The following is a 14079-nucleotide window of genomic DNA, read 5'->3' on the forward strand; positions in this document are numbered from 1 at the left end:
TTTTGGGGCATTAAAATTTATTTACTGGAAATTTGAGACATCCTACACATTAAGTATATTACATTCATATCAGAATTTTTTAACTCTTTTTTTGTTCTTAATATTACTTTTGACTTAGAAATCATAATTGTATATATCATATTGGGTATCTTGAAGCACTCCCAAATGGCTCCCCCTGCTCAAAAGTAATTCCCTTTCATAATCCCTCTTATAATTCCCTCTTGTAAATCCCTGTTATAATTTCATTATAAAAACAACTTTCTTTGGTTAAACATTTATATTTAATGTGTCCCTGATAAAAGGCATATACTGTTTGGGACAGATAATGCTTTCACAGGATGAGGTTCAAAGAAATATTATGTCATACTAAGAATATTTCAACCAGTCTACTTCCACAATGGCCCAGTAGCCATGTGAAAACTTCCAGCATAAACTCATTGATTTGGTGTTTCTACCTTGCTGGAGGACTGCTGGGTGACCCTGAATAACCAGCTGTATCAGCATAGTTTTTTTCCATACATCAAAAAAGATTTTTGTTTCTCTATACCCTTTGATATCATTTATTTGGCGTCTGTAATAGATGATTGCCTACATTGGATGTAATCCTTCTGTCGATGATGAAGGAGCTGAGCCTCCAAGTAGCATGTTCAAAGTCACAGATGGAGGAAGAGAAGGAACCAGGATTTGAATGACCGATGATCTGTCTCTGGGATCTACAGTCTTTCCTCTGAGCCATGTTACATCTAGTACAATATCCACTGCTAACATGAATACCTCCTTTTGAGGATCTGATCCTGGCCAAGGATCAGCTAGAGTTCCACGTGAAGGAATCTTGCTAAAAGTAGGAAGTCAGCAGAGGAGGAGATACCAAGATGCAGCTGGCTCTTTAGCTGAAGACCATCACCTGGCCGAAGTCTCCAAAAACCTGACACATCCAAGCTCAGGCCACTACATTTCTCCTCATTTGGGAGTTAGCACATTTTAAATAGCAAAGTTATTCAGCTTTGGTTAACTTTGAGAAGAAAACAGTAACTAAACATAATGTACTAGGGTCCCTGTCGCTTAGCTGGTCAAAGGGCCTGTCTAGTAAACATAATGTACCTCCTGCTTTCTTAAACAAACCTCTTTTAAAACGAACTATTTTAGCATGCCTAAAATTAGGACAGTAGCCATGAGTTAAATAAAACAAGTGGAAGACACAGGTGTGAATACAGAAATAGCAGAATGTGCTAAATTGTCTTGGTCTCACTTATCCAATTTGTGATTTAATATTTTTATGCCATTTTATTGGTGCCTGCTCTTATGCATCAGTAACCAAACACATTTCTGTTAAGTTTCTCTCAAACTATAATAATTTAGGGCAGGTGTCTGCAAACTTTTTTTCCAAAAAGTGCCAAAGTATATTTATTTTGGCTCTTAAGGGCCTATGGTCCATGTCACAACTACTCAACTCTCCCGTGGTTGAACAATCATAGATAGTAGGCAAACAAATGAGTGTGGCTGTGTTCCAATAAATCTTTATCTATAAAAACAGGGAGTGGGCCAGATTTGGCCTGGGGGTTACAGTTTGCTGATCCCTGGTTTAGAGGATAGACGTAATTTGAGGAACACTAAAGAAAAGATAAGAGAAAGTAAATAATCAGGACACACAGAGGAGTGCCTATCAGAGAAGGTATATGTGTGTTAATTTCCTATGTGGACATTTTATTCATATTTTATACATGACATTATTAAATATATACATTTAGTATACATTTAGTATATTGCAGAGAGCTTTCTATGTAGCATACTGGGGGAGCACTAAATTGGAAGTCAGTAGGAAATCAGGCTCCGAATTAAGTTTTGCCACTAACTTTAATGTAACATTAGGTAAATTATCCTCTCTGAGCCAAACAAGGGTAGTGGGATTATGGGATCTCCAAGGATCATTCTTCTTAACATTGTCTGATGCTACAATTGTCTTATTAAGATTTCTAGGGAGAAATACAAAGTTAAAAATAAAATCATATAGGTTAAAATTATGTAAACATCTGGCCTAGAGCCTCTTGATTCAACTCACATAACCAGCCAGACCCTGGGGGCCAACAGGTCAAAGGACACTATGTAAAAGACATGGCTTAGACACATGGAGTGACACAGGTTAGACACATGGAGCAACACAGGTTCCCATGGGGTGAGGCTGAGCTGGAAGGTCACTGTAATGAGTGAACTCCCCCTTGGGTACACTTAGTATGATGAGTAAAGCTTCCTTGTGACTTCAGAGAATAATCATAGGAATGCTTTATAAGAAGATCCCAGACAGACAGCAGAGCCCCTTGTGGTGTGCATAGCTTTAGGGGCATCAAGGAGCGCCCCCCACCACTATAATCTCCAAATCATGTAGAACCAAAGATGGTTACCTCTTTCTCAAATGGTGGCATTCAGGATAAATAGTTGATCTTTATATTTTGGCTTTTGCGTGCTAAGAGGACTTGTGGTACACAAACCGTGCTCTGCAGGGAAAGGGTTGTTGTGGGAGGTAAGCTGGAGGGACTTTGTGTCCCATCCCTGCTTCAGGCAGATCCCCCATCCCACCTTTTATTTGTTGGTGCTAAACAAATGCTAGTCCAACCACTTCACTATAAATGGGAAAACTGGGTCTCAGAAGGGGCCGTAAGTGGATGTGGCTGTTGCAGAAAGTGAGAGGAGATTCTTTGAGGCACGAGAAGTTCATATTCATCTTCTGGGGATCGGGCATGCCTGGGGGTAGAAGGCACGTGTAGAAGTGAATATTCAGTCTCACTTCCTGCCAAGGACTCTCTGGGTCTCTCAGCTTTGCAGGGAACATTCTCATAGTGCTCTTCAGCAGAGTTCCCCGATGGCCTTCTACAGAGAACCTGATGATTGATGAGGGTATAGCACAGCTCCTCTGAGTAGGTCTGGTCAATATTGTCCTGCTTGTCAAAGGAGAGCCATCATCAAGATTTGGCCTCTTGCCATGACCTTTACACTTCAGTCTCAACACAGGCTTGACCCTGGGTCAAGTCTGTCTTCTATGACCACCTCCTCCCCATCTCTTGGCCACTGTTTTCTAAATGACTGCTTCTACCCCAACCGCTAGGCTAGCAGCAAGAGTGCTTAAGGTCTAGAGCTTACTCAGGTGCATCCTCTCTGCCCCTTGTTCCAGAGTGACCTCTGACCACCTGATATGGTTTGGATATTCGTCCCCTGCAAATCTAATGTTGAAATTTGGTTCCCACTGCTGGAGGTGGTACCTAGTGAGAGGTATTTTCATTATGGGAGCAGATTTCTCATGAATGGCTTGGTGCCATCGTCGCAGTTATGAGTGTACAGCCTGAAGAACCATGAGCCAAATAAACTTCTTTTCTTTATAAATTACCCAGCTTTGCATATTCCTTTTTAGCAATACAAGTGGACTAAGACACTACCCATACAGTTTCCAGTCTCAGGGCTCTGAGGATAGCCAATTCTAATAAAAAAGAATAATCTGGCTGGGCACAGTGGCTCATGCCTCTAATCCCAGCACTTTGGGAGGCCAAGATGGGTGGATCACCTGAGGTTGGGAGTTCCAGACCAGCCTGGCCAACATGGTGAAACCCCATTTCTACTGGAAATACAAAAATTAACTGGGTGTGGTGGCAGGTGCCTGTAATCCCAGCTACTAGGGAGGCTGAGGCTGAGAATTGCTTGAACCCAGGAGGCAGAGATTGCAGTGAGCTGAGATTGTGCCATTGCACTCCAGCCTGGGTGACAAGAGCAAAACTCTGTCTCAAAACAAAACAAAGAAATAAAAAAAGAATAATCTTATAATACCTTAATGTGTTTTGGTTATGATATTTAAATACCCTCTAGAGATATTTATGTTATGAAATAGGGAAACAACTCAAGGGAAGGTTTCACTTATGATGGGGTATCAGGAGGTAAAAAGCAAAGCAGCAAAGTACAGGGGGAAAAGCATGGATTTTGAAGTGAAACTTGGTTTTGAATCCTGATTCTGCCCCCTTGTTAGCTATCTGGTTTGGGGGAATTATCACTTAATCACTAAGTTTTCTCATCTATAAAATGGGGAGATGGGATGGATTATAGCAGCAACATTCAAGCGTTGTTGTTTTAACTACATGAGTTGATGTGTGTAAAGCACTCAGCATGTTGTCTGTCATAAATGAAGTGGTCAGTAACTTTAAGTTCCTTTCCATAAGTTATACAGCAGAAGTAGCTGCTGCTTCTGCCACCAGGCCCTGAACATGCCTCCCGGGTTCACAAGCACTGACATCTAAAGTCTTTCTCCACATAAGAGTCAGAAGGGATCTCGGAGGCCAACTTCTCCTGCCATTTGGGGTGTCGGCACTTCTATCATCATCTCAAAAAATAACTTAGAGATGTTCTTATTACCTGGATGGGAGTAGATGACAATCCTTCATCTGGAGAAAGAAAATACACTAAATGAATTTCAGGTTATAGGGAGATTTGAGGGGAGGAGCAGGGGGGGCTAGAATATAAATAACTAAAAAGCCAAGAAACAGCTGGGGTAGCTCTTCTCAGGCTGCTCTGATCTACAGCATATCCCTGGGGAGTGACAGGACATCTAAACAAGTCACAGCTGCCGGAGCTGTTCTCAGTCTGAGAGGTGAGAGAAGGAAGACACATTTGGTTAGTCTTTGGATAGGAAATCACAATTTCTCCCTCCAGCTCTCTTTCCCTCCTTACCTACTCCCCTCTCCTTCCTTACACAAAATTGATTTGTGTTCCTTACACAAATTCAGTGCCTCTGCATCCGGCACTGGGGAGACAAAGAAGAATCAGAAACAGTCCCTGTCCTCAAAAGGCCCACAAGCTAGCACAGGAGATAGACAAGGGGCTGTGAGAGATCCACACTGTGGAGTGGAGGGCCGTCGTTTCTACTGTAGGTGACAGGATGGTGGAGGTGTGATAACTGGTGTTCAAGGAGTTAGGCAGAACAGGAAACTCTTAAGCTAAACATTCTTATCCTGTACCTGCTGGCAGATAACAAATGAGCACGGCAATTTTTCAAAGCCTAATTAAAACCAAATGGCTCTGGTCATTCAGCAAAGAGGCACTTTGACACCCTTGCCACCCTCTTGCAAACACACCAGGTCCGTAAACAAACATGTGCCCTCACGTGAAAGTCTACAGAGGAGGCTACCATATGGTATACGGATTGACGTTCTCTCGGTCCTCACATTCTGGATTTCCACATCTCCATAAGCTCCTATAGGCATCTAAGACTTCCCTGATTATCATTACAAGAAAAACATCTTCAGCACAGAGTTTTGCATCTGGTCTTATTTCTATTATGTTTTGCTCTGATGGAAATTGAGGTTCCCTGGGACCCACCGTTCCTGGAGTGAAGTGGCTAAGGAGGGAGGCTGTATTATTCATTTACACATCTTGCAGGGCTAGATTTTAAGATTCTATGTAAATGAACTAGGTTCTCCTCTTTAAACTAAGGAAGGCAAAATCAAAACTCTTCCATTTTTCTTCTTCAGAAACACAATGGCTTGTCCTCAGGCTTACACTTTCTTATTTTTATTTTTAGGTGTGATACAATTCATCACACTCTACTTCTAGAATTCTTCTTTCTCCTTAACTTCAACGCTGTTCTATCACCAGAGACCATTGCACCAGCCTCCTAAGTGGTCTTCTGATATCTGCTCTTCCTACTCCTTGCTGCAATTTGTCTTCTGCACAGGAACCTGGGCGATATCTTTAATACAAATCTAATCATACTTGCCCCCCACTCCCCATTCCCTGTGTAAAGCCAGTATCTCCTGTAGCTCTCAAGACAAAGATGAAAATCTTTAACCTGACCAGGAGGCCCCACCCCTCCCCTATCCCAGGCTGGCTTTCTTGCAGTTTCTTGTAAGCACCTTTCTCCTGCACCTTTTGTATCCTTGCCTCCAGTTACTGCCTTCAGCCTCCAGGCCTCAGGCACTAACTGAGGAATTTGGAGATTAATGAGCCAATTCCTTCCTGCTTCAATGAGCTCACCATCTAGTGAGGACAAAAGATAAGCAATTGGATACATTGCAGCAAAATGTGTAGATACTGTAATTGAAATAAGCCTAAGGGGCTTTGGGAACATAGAGAAGAAGCAGTTTGGAAATGTAAGTCTTATCAAAAGTGAAAATGATAGGAAATCAATGACTTACTTTCATTTTGGGAATCTTGCCTCTTTTCAAAAATGCGTATTTTTTTCCTGTAAAAGAAAAGCAAAGCAAATTGTTTTAATATTCAGAAACTCTCAAAGGAAATGACACAAACCTACAAAACTTACTTTTAACTCTTTGTTAAAGTTATATGCCTTTTATAATACCTCCTTCAGCATAGATGAGTTAAATAAAAAAGAAAAAAGTAAAAGATAAGGCCAATTAGAAATATATTCATTTGTGCCTCTTTCTCTCTCTCTCTCTCCTCCTTTCTCTCTTTTCTAAATATGATAGGGAATTGATTTATAGATGGGGAAATATGATGATATAGGTTACTTTTTGGAGACTTTTTTTTCTGACAAAGTATCAATTTCTTTTCTATTATGTGAGTGAAGGAGCCAGGATTATTTTCAATCTCAATTCTAATCTATGATCTCCAAAACAAACAAACAAACAAACAAACACACTCTTCCCGTAAGCGAAGACTGTATAAAAGACCCCCTGAAAAAATGCAATATAAGTATAATGGAAGCCCACCATCATTTCAGTAGATAAGAACATCTGCTGTGAGGGTGACCATATGTCCGGGTTTGCCTCAGTCTGGTTAAGGTCATTATCAATCACTTAGCAAGCTTTAATTATTTTTAGCATCCTTTTCACTCTCAAAGGTATCTTAGTTTGAATGATAAATTATACGATCACCCCAACTGTAAGTTCTATGTGCAAGTGATAGAAACGTGTGCTTCGGAACTTGCAGACTCAGATTTGCAGTGTGACAAAAAGGTGTCTTTTTTCTACGTTAGTAGCTAGTTTCATCTTTGCTTCTGAGGCTTTCCTGTTTGAGGACAGCACGCCACCCATGAGACTGTTGTTCCTGTTTCTCATCAAATGGGAAGGATTGCTTCCCTGATTAACTCTTAGGTGATTGTATCTGGGCTAGTAACAGGCTTCCGCTGTGGCCACAGTCACAGGTAACTTACAGCAAATACCACATTGAAACCACACTTAGGGAAGTAACTCCTAAAAACAACTGTCCACTCACCAGGGAAGGCAGAAACACCCTTTAGCGACATGGTGATCCCAGCATCTAAAATACCCAAGAGAGATGGCAAATCATAAAACTGATTTCTGCAGCTTTGTTAAGGTGACTCCTTCCTTTTGCCATTTCTGTGGAAAACCTTTTCTCCCCGCAAGCTTGTTTCATTCTAGATAACTTGGGCACATCACTCACGGTAGAATGCCTTTGTCCTCCTAGGATGAAGATGATACTATCAAATTCAGGGAAAAAGCTTTCTGCTGTGTTCCCAGCAAAAAAAAAAAAAAAAAAAAAAAAAGTTTTCTCACTCTCAATTCTGGTAATTTCCTTGGTTCCTTTGTAATGAAGAACACACAAGAGTTATCTCCAGGGAATGAAGGTACAGATGTGTGGAACTTTTACAAATCATTTTTTTCAGGTATGGGTTAAGCAATATCTGTACAGTATTTTACTATACTTTGAATTTCTCCAATTTACAGTATATTGCAATTGTTTGTTCACTTGTCTGTATTCTACACTAGAATGTGAGCTTTGCAAAGCTGGGGACCATATTGATCTTGTTCATTGTGGTGTGTATTTCCAGTGTATGACACAACATTTGGCACAGTAAATGGGTTTTCAATAAATATTTGATGAAGATATGAATACAGAATGAATAGCCAAGGACAGAACAACCCTGCTATAGGAGGTCAGCAAATCTACCATCATGACTCCAACGATATAGTTAAATAACAGGACTTCTCTCTCATAGCACAAAGGCTTAGAATCTCTATGCAGTCCCACATCTACATTAATGTCTAAGTATCATTCTGTACATCTTTCTGAAATTGAGGCATAGTCAACTACCTACATGGTTGAATGTGAAAGCCCTTTATAAAGTAGTACGTGTATCAGTTACAGTATGTAAAAACCTTTGGAAAACACCATCCAAAAATGTCTCCCCAGTGAGCTTTCCCATGAAGTTCCATCAGGAGGAGCAGTGGAGGAAAGGCTCACTGCATCGTGACCTTGGCTGTGGTCACCTGCTTGGCTGAGCATTCTGACAACCTGTAAGATCTATGCACCATCAAAGCCTCTGGGGCCCAGAGGCACAGCTGCAACTCTTCCTCTTCTTTAGGTTACCTTCAATGTGCTTCAGGCCGTTTGCTTACATCTCTGCTTTGTTGCTAAGGAAACATCATAAGAAAACTACTGAATCACACCAAGCTAACAAACCAGGTTCACTGAGGAGAAATGAGTGAGATAAGAAGAGGGGGATGATTTTGAGAGATATTCTCTGAACTCCTGAGGCCACAGTTTTTAAATCTGTAAAAGAGGGTGTATATACTGCTTATACATGGAGTTATAAGAATAAGCTGAGGTTAAATATGGGCAAAAACTATTTGTAAGCTGGCTGTTTCTTCTACTCAACTTTCCAGCAATTTATTCTTGCATTTCAACATGGTTGTTTTGGTTTGGAATGGGTTCAGACAGCCTCCAAGAAGAAAACCAGACAAATATCGTTAACTTTAGGTTACATGTCAGCAATTTGAGTTATCTGTCTTTTTCACAAGCCTTCTCTGGCTCTCTCATCTACCCAACCCCTCCCTTGTTATAATGCCATGGCCCTTCTGATTTATTTCATCCTTTGAACTGTATGCCTTAGCATGTGCCCAGTGATACCCCAGAAAATACGTAATTCTCACCTTGCACTGAAAAAATGCACCCTGTTGAAAGGAATCTCTGGGTTTCCAGCCCCTAATGTGGGCATTGGTGTTAAAAAATAACAACAGTGCTTGTTTTTTAATTGCTCCTCTTTCAAAATCTCCTCCTGAAACCATGTGAAAAGCACAGATAACTTTACAGGCCACAGAAAAACTGACCTTGTCACCCCTTGGGATTCTTGGACCCTGGAACATTAGTTCCATATTTTAATTATTCCTTTCCTTAGAGAGAATTCTTTAGGGCTGGATGTTTGGAAGGTCGGTTCAAAAAGAATTAATGAGGTGGTCTTTGTGTAGCAGCATCAGGGCAATCACAATGGTGTCTCCACAAACTTTCTAAAAATTGTCGTAACATCTGGCATGTGTTCACCTCAGAAATAGACACCTGTAGCTTAAAATAAAACGGCTAGGATGGAGGTTGAGCACAAAGGTACCTGAGATAGACAAACAAAAGGACAACAGGAAATAAGACCCCTTATTTTATAACGGGGCATGACAAGGACTAACAGGGTCTTAGTTCCTGTTGCTAGGAGTTACATTAGGCTTCTAGCAAAGTAGCACATCTCCTCTCCAAAGTTTTCAAGCATTTTGTCTTTTGTCCTGTCTTCACATTTGCTACTATTGCAACTGCTGCTGGTCTAAACAGGGCCCTCTCTCACTGGGATGTGAAGTCCAGGGCTTGACACACTTCATTCTCCTTGGGCAAAGGCTGGGGAGAGTTTGGTTGATTTTGCTCTCACCTGGATGTTCTCTGTTTGGGGCTTTGCATTCTCAGATTCCAAGGCATCTCTTGAGAGTTCTGCTGCCACCTGAAACTCAACGTATCAGAAACAAGCTAAGTATTTCCTAACAGGCCTACCACTTCTTTTCACAATTTTTCCAACTTTCCTCATTTCTGCTATTTGTGTGTGACTCTGAAATTGACTAGTTGCCCTTACATATGTTAATATTCTTTCCTCAAGCACATGCCACAAGCTACCTTTGATCTGACATGCTCTCCATTGCCACAGCAACAGCCCACTGATATTCTCCAACTGCCATGAACGAGTGATCGTAAATCATCCGTTCCCAAATATACAGGGATCCTCATCATGACCCTGAGAGTATCAGTGTCCAGAGAGAGGCCTGAGGTCCTCAGCTACCATCTCTTTGGTGCAGTTCCAGGAGCTATACACAAGTAATGGGGAAAGGTACTGGCTTTGTCTTGTGTAAATCATACCATCTTTCACAGAAAACATGGAGGCCCAGAACAAGGGATAGAAGGAGAAGAAAAGGATTGAATAAAGAAAATAAATTGGTTCATTGTTTGGGTTAGATTTCTGTATACCCATCTTTCCATTTGTTGGGAACTGGGGGTATGAGGATAAAGAAACTAACACTTAAACACTACTTAATATATGCCAATCATTTTGTGTGTTATATTTCATTTAATCCCAGAATAAATCCATAACATAGATATTATCATTATACTTTTTATACTAATGAGGAAACTGAGGCCCAGAATGCCAGGCAATTGGCCTGAGGATCCACAACCACTAAGGAGGAAAAGCTGGGTTTGCTGCTAGCAGGTCCCTTCCTCTGAGACTGAGCTCCTCTCAAGAAGGGATGGGTGCCATTCTATCCTGTGCAAAATTTCCCCAGTTTCTTGGCTTATTTGATCTGGAGAGACATGGTTGGGGGGTATGCTGATTGGATGATAACTACGTGTTGGGGTGACAATGAAAATTAGATACCAGTATATACAAGACTTTTGAATACATTAAGGGAAACATTTTATTTAATCATTTTAATGAATTTATTTTTACAACTGGGTCTTGCTATGTTACTCAGGCTAGCCTCAAACTCCTGGGCTCAAGCAATCCTCCTGCCTCATCCTCCTGAGTAGCTGGGACCACAGGTGCATGCCACTGCACTTGGCTCAAGGGAGACCTTTTAAATCATCATAGAAATAAAGATGTTGGGCAAACTGATCAACTATGTGGAAAAAGAATTATATCTGACACCATATACTGAATATATGTTGCCAAATGTAAAATAATAAAATCAAAACTTATTTGGGTTGATTTGTCTTATCTTGGGAAGACCAAAGAATTTTAAGCATGAATGCAAAGGCAGAAACCAAAAAGCTTTTTAGATTTAAAATTGAATTTTCTTTAAAATACAATAAACACAAAACCATAAGAAGTCCAAACAGCATACAATGTGTGTACCTTGGAAAAAGTATTTTTTTCTTACATAAAACAAAATTTTAAAGTAAAAAAATTTTTAAAGTTTTTTTCTTTGCAATGTTCATGAGAATGGACTAATTTCTTCAAAGCACAAATAGCTTTTACTATCAATAAAACTAAATATATCAAAATAATAATGGGCGAAAGACATTACTGGCTCTCCACAGATGAAGAAACACAAATGACTAATGAATACAGAAATTTAAATAAGCAGAATGTATCCGATGTCATCAGTAGTTATAAATGCAATTACCATTTTTTTTGTTTATACTTTCTGTATTTCCCAACTTTGTTATTACAAATATATAGTAAGGTCATAATTTTTTACCCCCACATCAAAGTTCTAAGAAACAAATCCCATATGTGACTTCAGTCAGGACTTAATAACTCATACCATTTCTGTATTTTGTTTGATTTGATTTATCAGAACGGTGATTTCTGTATGTTTCCAGTCAATCATCTACCACTTATTAAGTGCCTGTCATGTGCCAGAAACGATGCCAGGAACCAGGAATTCAAAGATAAATAAGAAACAATCACTACATTTGAGCAGCTCATATCTAGTAATAAAAATAGTAATTTATATAATTGTTAGAACAACGCTAGAGTAGAAGATTGACAAGGGGCTGCGAGGACCCAGGGTAGAGAAGTCTCAAACAACATGATTTTTAGGAAGGGACATGAGATATTCCACAGGACCATCAATCTTCTTTTCAGCAAGTGGTCAAAAGTGGGCTAACATTTTTTCCTGTGTTCCACTCTCCAGTAGCATGAACTGAGACCTGGGATTCCAAACATAACCCTGTGAAGACCCCCTCTGGCTGGCTTACTCTCTCTAGATCGCCCCACTTTATACCCTAGAGATGGCCTTGTCTTTAGTGGCACTAGATTTTTACAATGACGGCTTTGATATTAAGGAAGATGATGGTCAAAAAAAAGAAAGCAGAAAGTATCTTCTAATTTGGAACCCTATTTTGTGTCAGGCACTATGCTAGCACAATACACACTAGAACCCTCTAAGGTAGATATTGTATAAAGAAACTGAGGTCCAGAAAAGTAAATCCGAGTTCTCTGCCTATTTAATTTAGATGACCTCTGCTTACCTGCTTGCAGGGAGTGCACATCAAAGGAAGCCTCAAGGTGGCGGGAAGCTTGCTGTTTATTTCAAACTTAAAATTCTGGATGAAAGGGGGTGGTGATTTTGACCGCCTTGTGGAGCATGAGGAGCTCAGGAGAGCATCTCCTTCCTGGGCTTTCAGAAAGTTGTTTCATTTCTTAGGTGGTAACCTATGATATAGACCTTCCTTGGTAAAGTCTTTCTACCTTTCAGCTATTCTCCATCAGCTGCTCACCATGATTCTTCAGAGAAGGCAAAACCTATGGGAAATTTAATGTGGTATCTGGCACAGAGTAGGCACTGAAGGCTTGGCAGTTTCCTTACCCAACTACTTTCTACCCCAACTTAGTGTGCTAACTGTATACTAGCTTTCTTTTTCTCTTCCTTGCTGTATTGCCCTGTCCCATCTCCTCTGCTCTCCCATAGGGAGTCTCTTACTTACCTGTTTTCTCTCAGCAGAGAGTTTCCCATCCTCCCAGTCTTCTCAGGGCTTCCCCTCAGTCCCTTTATCACTTCCTTCTTGACTTGTGCTTTGACAGGGCAACTCCTGACTTAAAGAAAGGGCTGTGTGGCTCTGGCCACCCATGCAGAAACAGCAGAAAGGAGAAGGGTGTCTCTGCAGAGGGGAGGAAGAGGCTGGGGGAGGAGTGTTAGAGGTGCACACGTGCAGAATGTTCTAACATGTCAGTGCCTGAATCAACTTGGCTGTTGGCCATAACCAGCAACTACCCGTCAATGAGAGCTTCAAACCTCTGGGGAATTCCAGGTCTGAAATTACAGATGGGTCATGGGAGTTTTTCCACTGCAGGTATTTACATTTATAAATTACGTTGTCTTCTTTAAAAAGTCAGAAGGAGGTTAAAACAGTCAAGCCACAGACCTGTAAAAAATATAGTATCAACAACTCTCAAATCTGAAAACAAACACCCAATAACAAAATAGGCAAAATATTTGAACAGACACTTCACCAAAGGAACTATACAGATGACCATTAAAAGATGATAAACATTGTAGTCATTAGGGAAGTGTAAATCAAATCCACAATGGAACACTTTCACACACTTATTACAATGGCTGTAAAACTCTGACAATATCAAGTCATGACAAGGTATGCAGAGCAACTGGAAGTCTCATTCTTTGCTGATGAGAATGCAAAATGACAGCCTTTTTGGAAAGAAGCGATAAGGACAGAAGGCAGATGGCTTTACTGGGTAGAAGAGGGTGGCTCACTGGCAAAGGTCCCACCCTCAAGCCTTGAAACTGCAGCCCTAAATGAGAACGGTTATCCCTGTTATCCTGCCCAAATGTTACTGTTTGGCCTGTCCAGCCCCCCTATTCTGTGCCCATATAAACCCATATAAACCCCAGACCTCAGCTGGCAGAGACAAGCAGCTGAACATCAAGAGGAGAAGCAACTGAGTGTCAGAGATGTGGCTTAACTTCAGGTGGCATGACTTCAGAGAGCAGCCTGGCCAGAGACAGCAGGCTTCAGGGAAAGATCACCTTTTTCCTGTACCATCCCCTTTCCAGCTCCCCTTCCACTGAAAGCCACTTCCACCATTTAATAAAATCCTCCATATTCAACACCTTTCAAACCATTCATGCAACTCGATTACTCCTGGATGCCAAACAAGAACCCAGGTACCAAGAGGGCAGGGTGTAAAAGGCCGTCACCCTGACTCTCCACTGAGTGGGTTAACACTGAGCTGTCCACGGATGGCAACTGCTAAAAGAGCATTAATTGTAACACATCCCTAGACGCTGCTGTTGGGCTGGAGCTCAAAAGTGCTCACCCCAGCCCTGGCACCCGCTTGCCTGTGTGGTCCCG

General features: G+C 41.0%; 1 protein-coding gene across 9 annotated transcripts; it reads right to left on the reverse strand.

Moving 5' to 3' along the window:
- GCSAM (germinal center associated signaling and motility) lies at positions 1–12907 on the reverse strand. 9 transcript variants are annotated; one of them, XM_023213023.2, is made up of 6 exons: positions 12694–12907; positions 9647–9715; positions 7210–7254; positions 6171–6217; positions 4393–4421; positions 1–2933 (listed from the first exon to the last, which is right to left on the reverse strand). In XM_023213023.2, the coding sequence occupies exons 1-6, from the start codon at positions 12720–12722 to the stop codon at positions 2619–2621; spliced, it is 534 nt and encodes a 177-aa protein (XP_023068791.1). In that variant the 5' UTR covers positions 12723–12907; the 3' UTR covers positions 1–2618. The 9 variants fall into 9 exon arrangements, with proteins under 9 accessions (XP_023068791.1, XP_023068827.1, XP_023068787.1 ...); XM_023213059.2 differs by having other exon boundaries at positions 7210–7418; positions 12694–12853; XM_023213019.2 differs by having other exon boundaries at positions 1–2936; positions 12694–12851.
- Positions 12908–14079: the final 1172 nt, after the last annotated feature.

This window comes from Piliocolobus tephrosceles, chromosome 2 (genome assembly GCF_002776525.5).
Source record: "Piliocolobus tephrosceles isolate RC106 chromosome 2, ASM277652v3, whole genome shotgun sequence".
In the NCBI taxonomy this organism is placed as follows: Eukaryota; Metazoa; Chordata; class Mammalia; order Primates; family Cercopithecidae; genus Piliocolobus; species Piliocolobus tephrosceles.

Coding starts and splice junctions, on each gene's coding strand:
- GCSAM (XM_031935126.1), bottom strand. CDS start 12,722: ATGGGAAACTCTCTGCTGAGAGAAAACAG. Junction 9,722..12,693: donor TCTCTGCTGAGAGAAAACAG/GTAAGTAAGAGA, acceptor TGATACGTTGAG/TTTCAGGTGGCAGCAGAACT. Junction 2,937..4,392: donor TGTCATCTACTCCCATCCAG/GTAATAAGAACA, acceptor TCCTTTGACAAG/CAGGACAATATTGACCAGAC.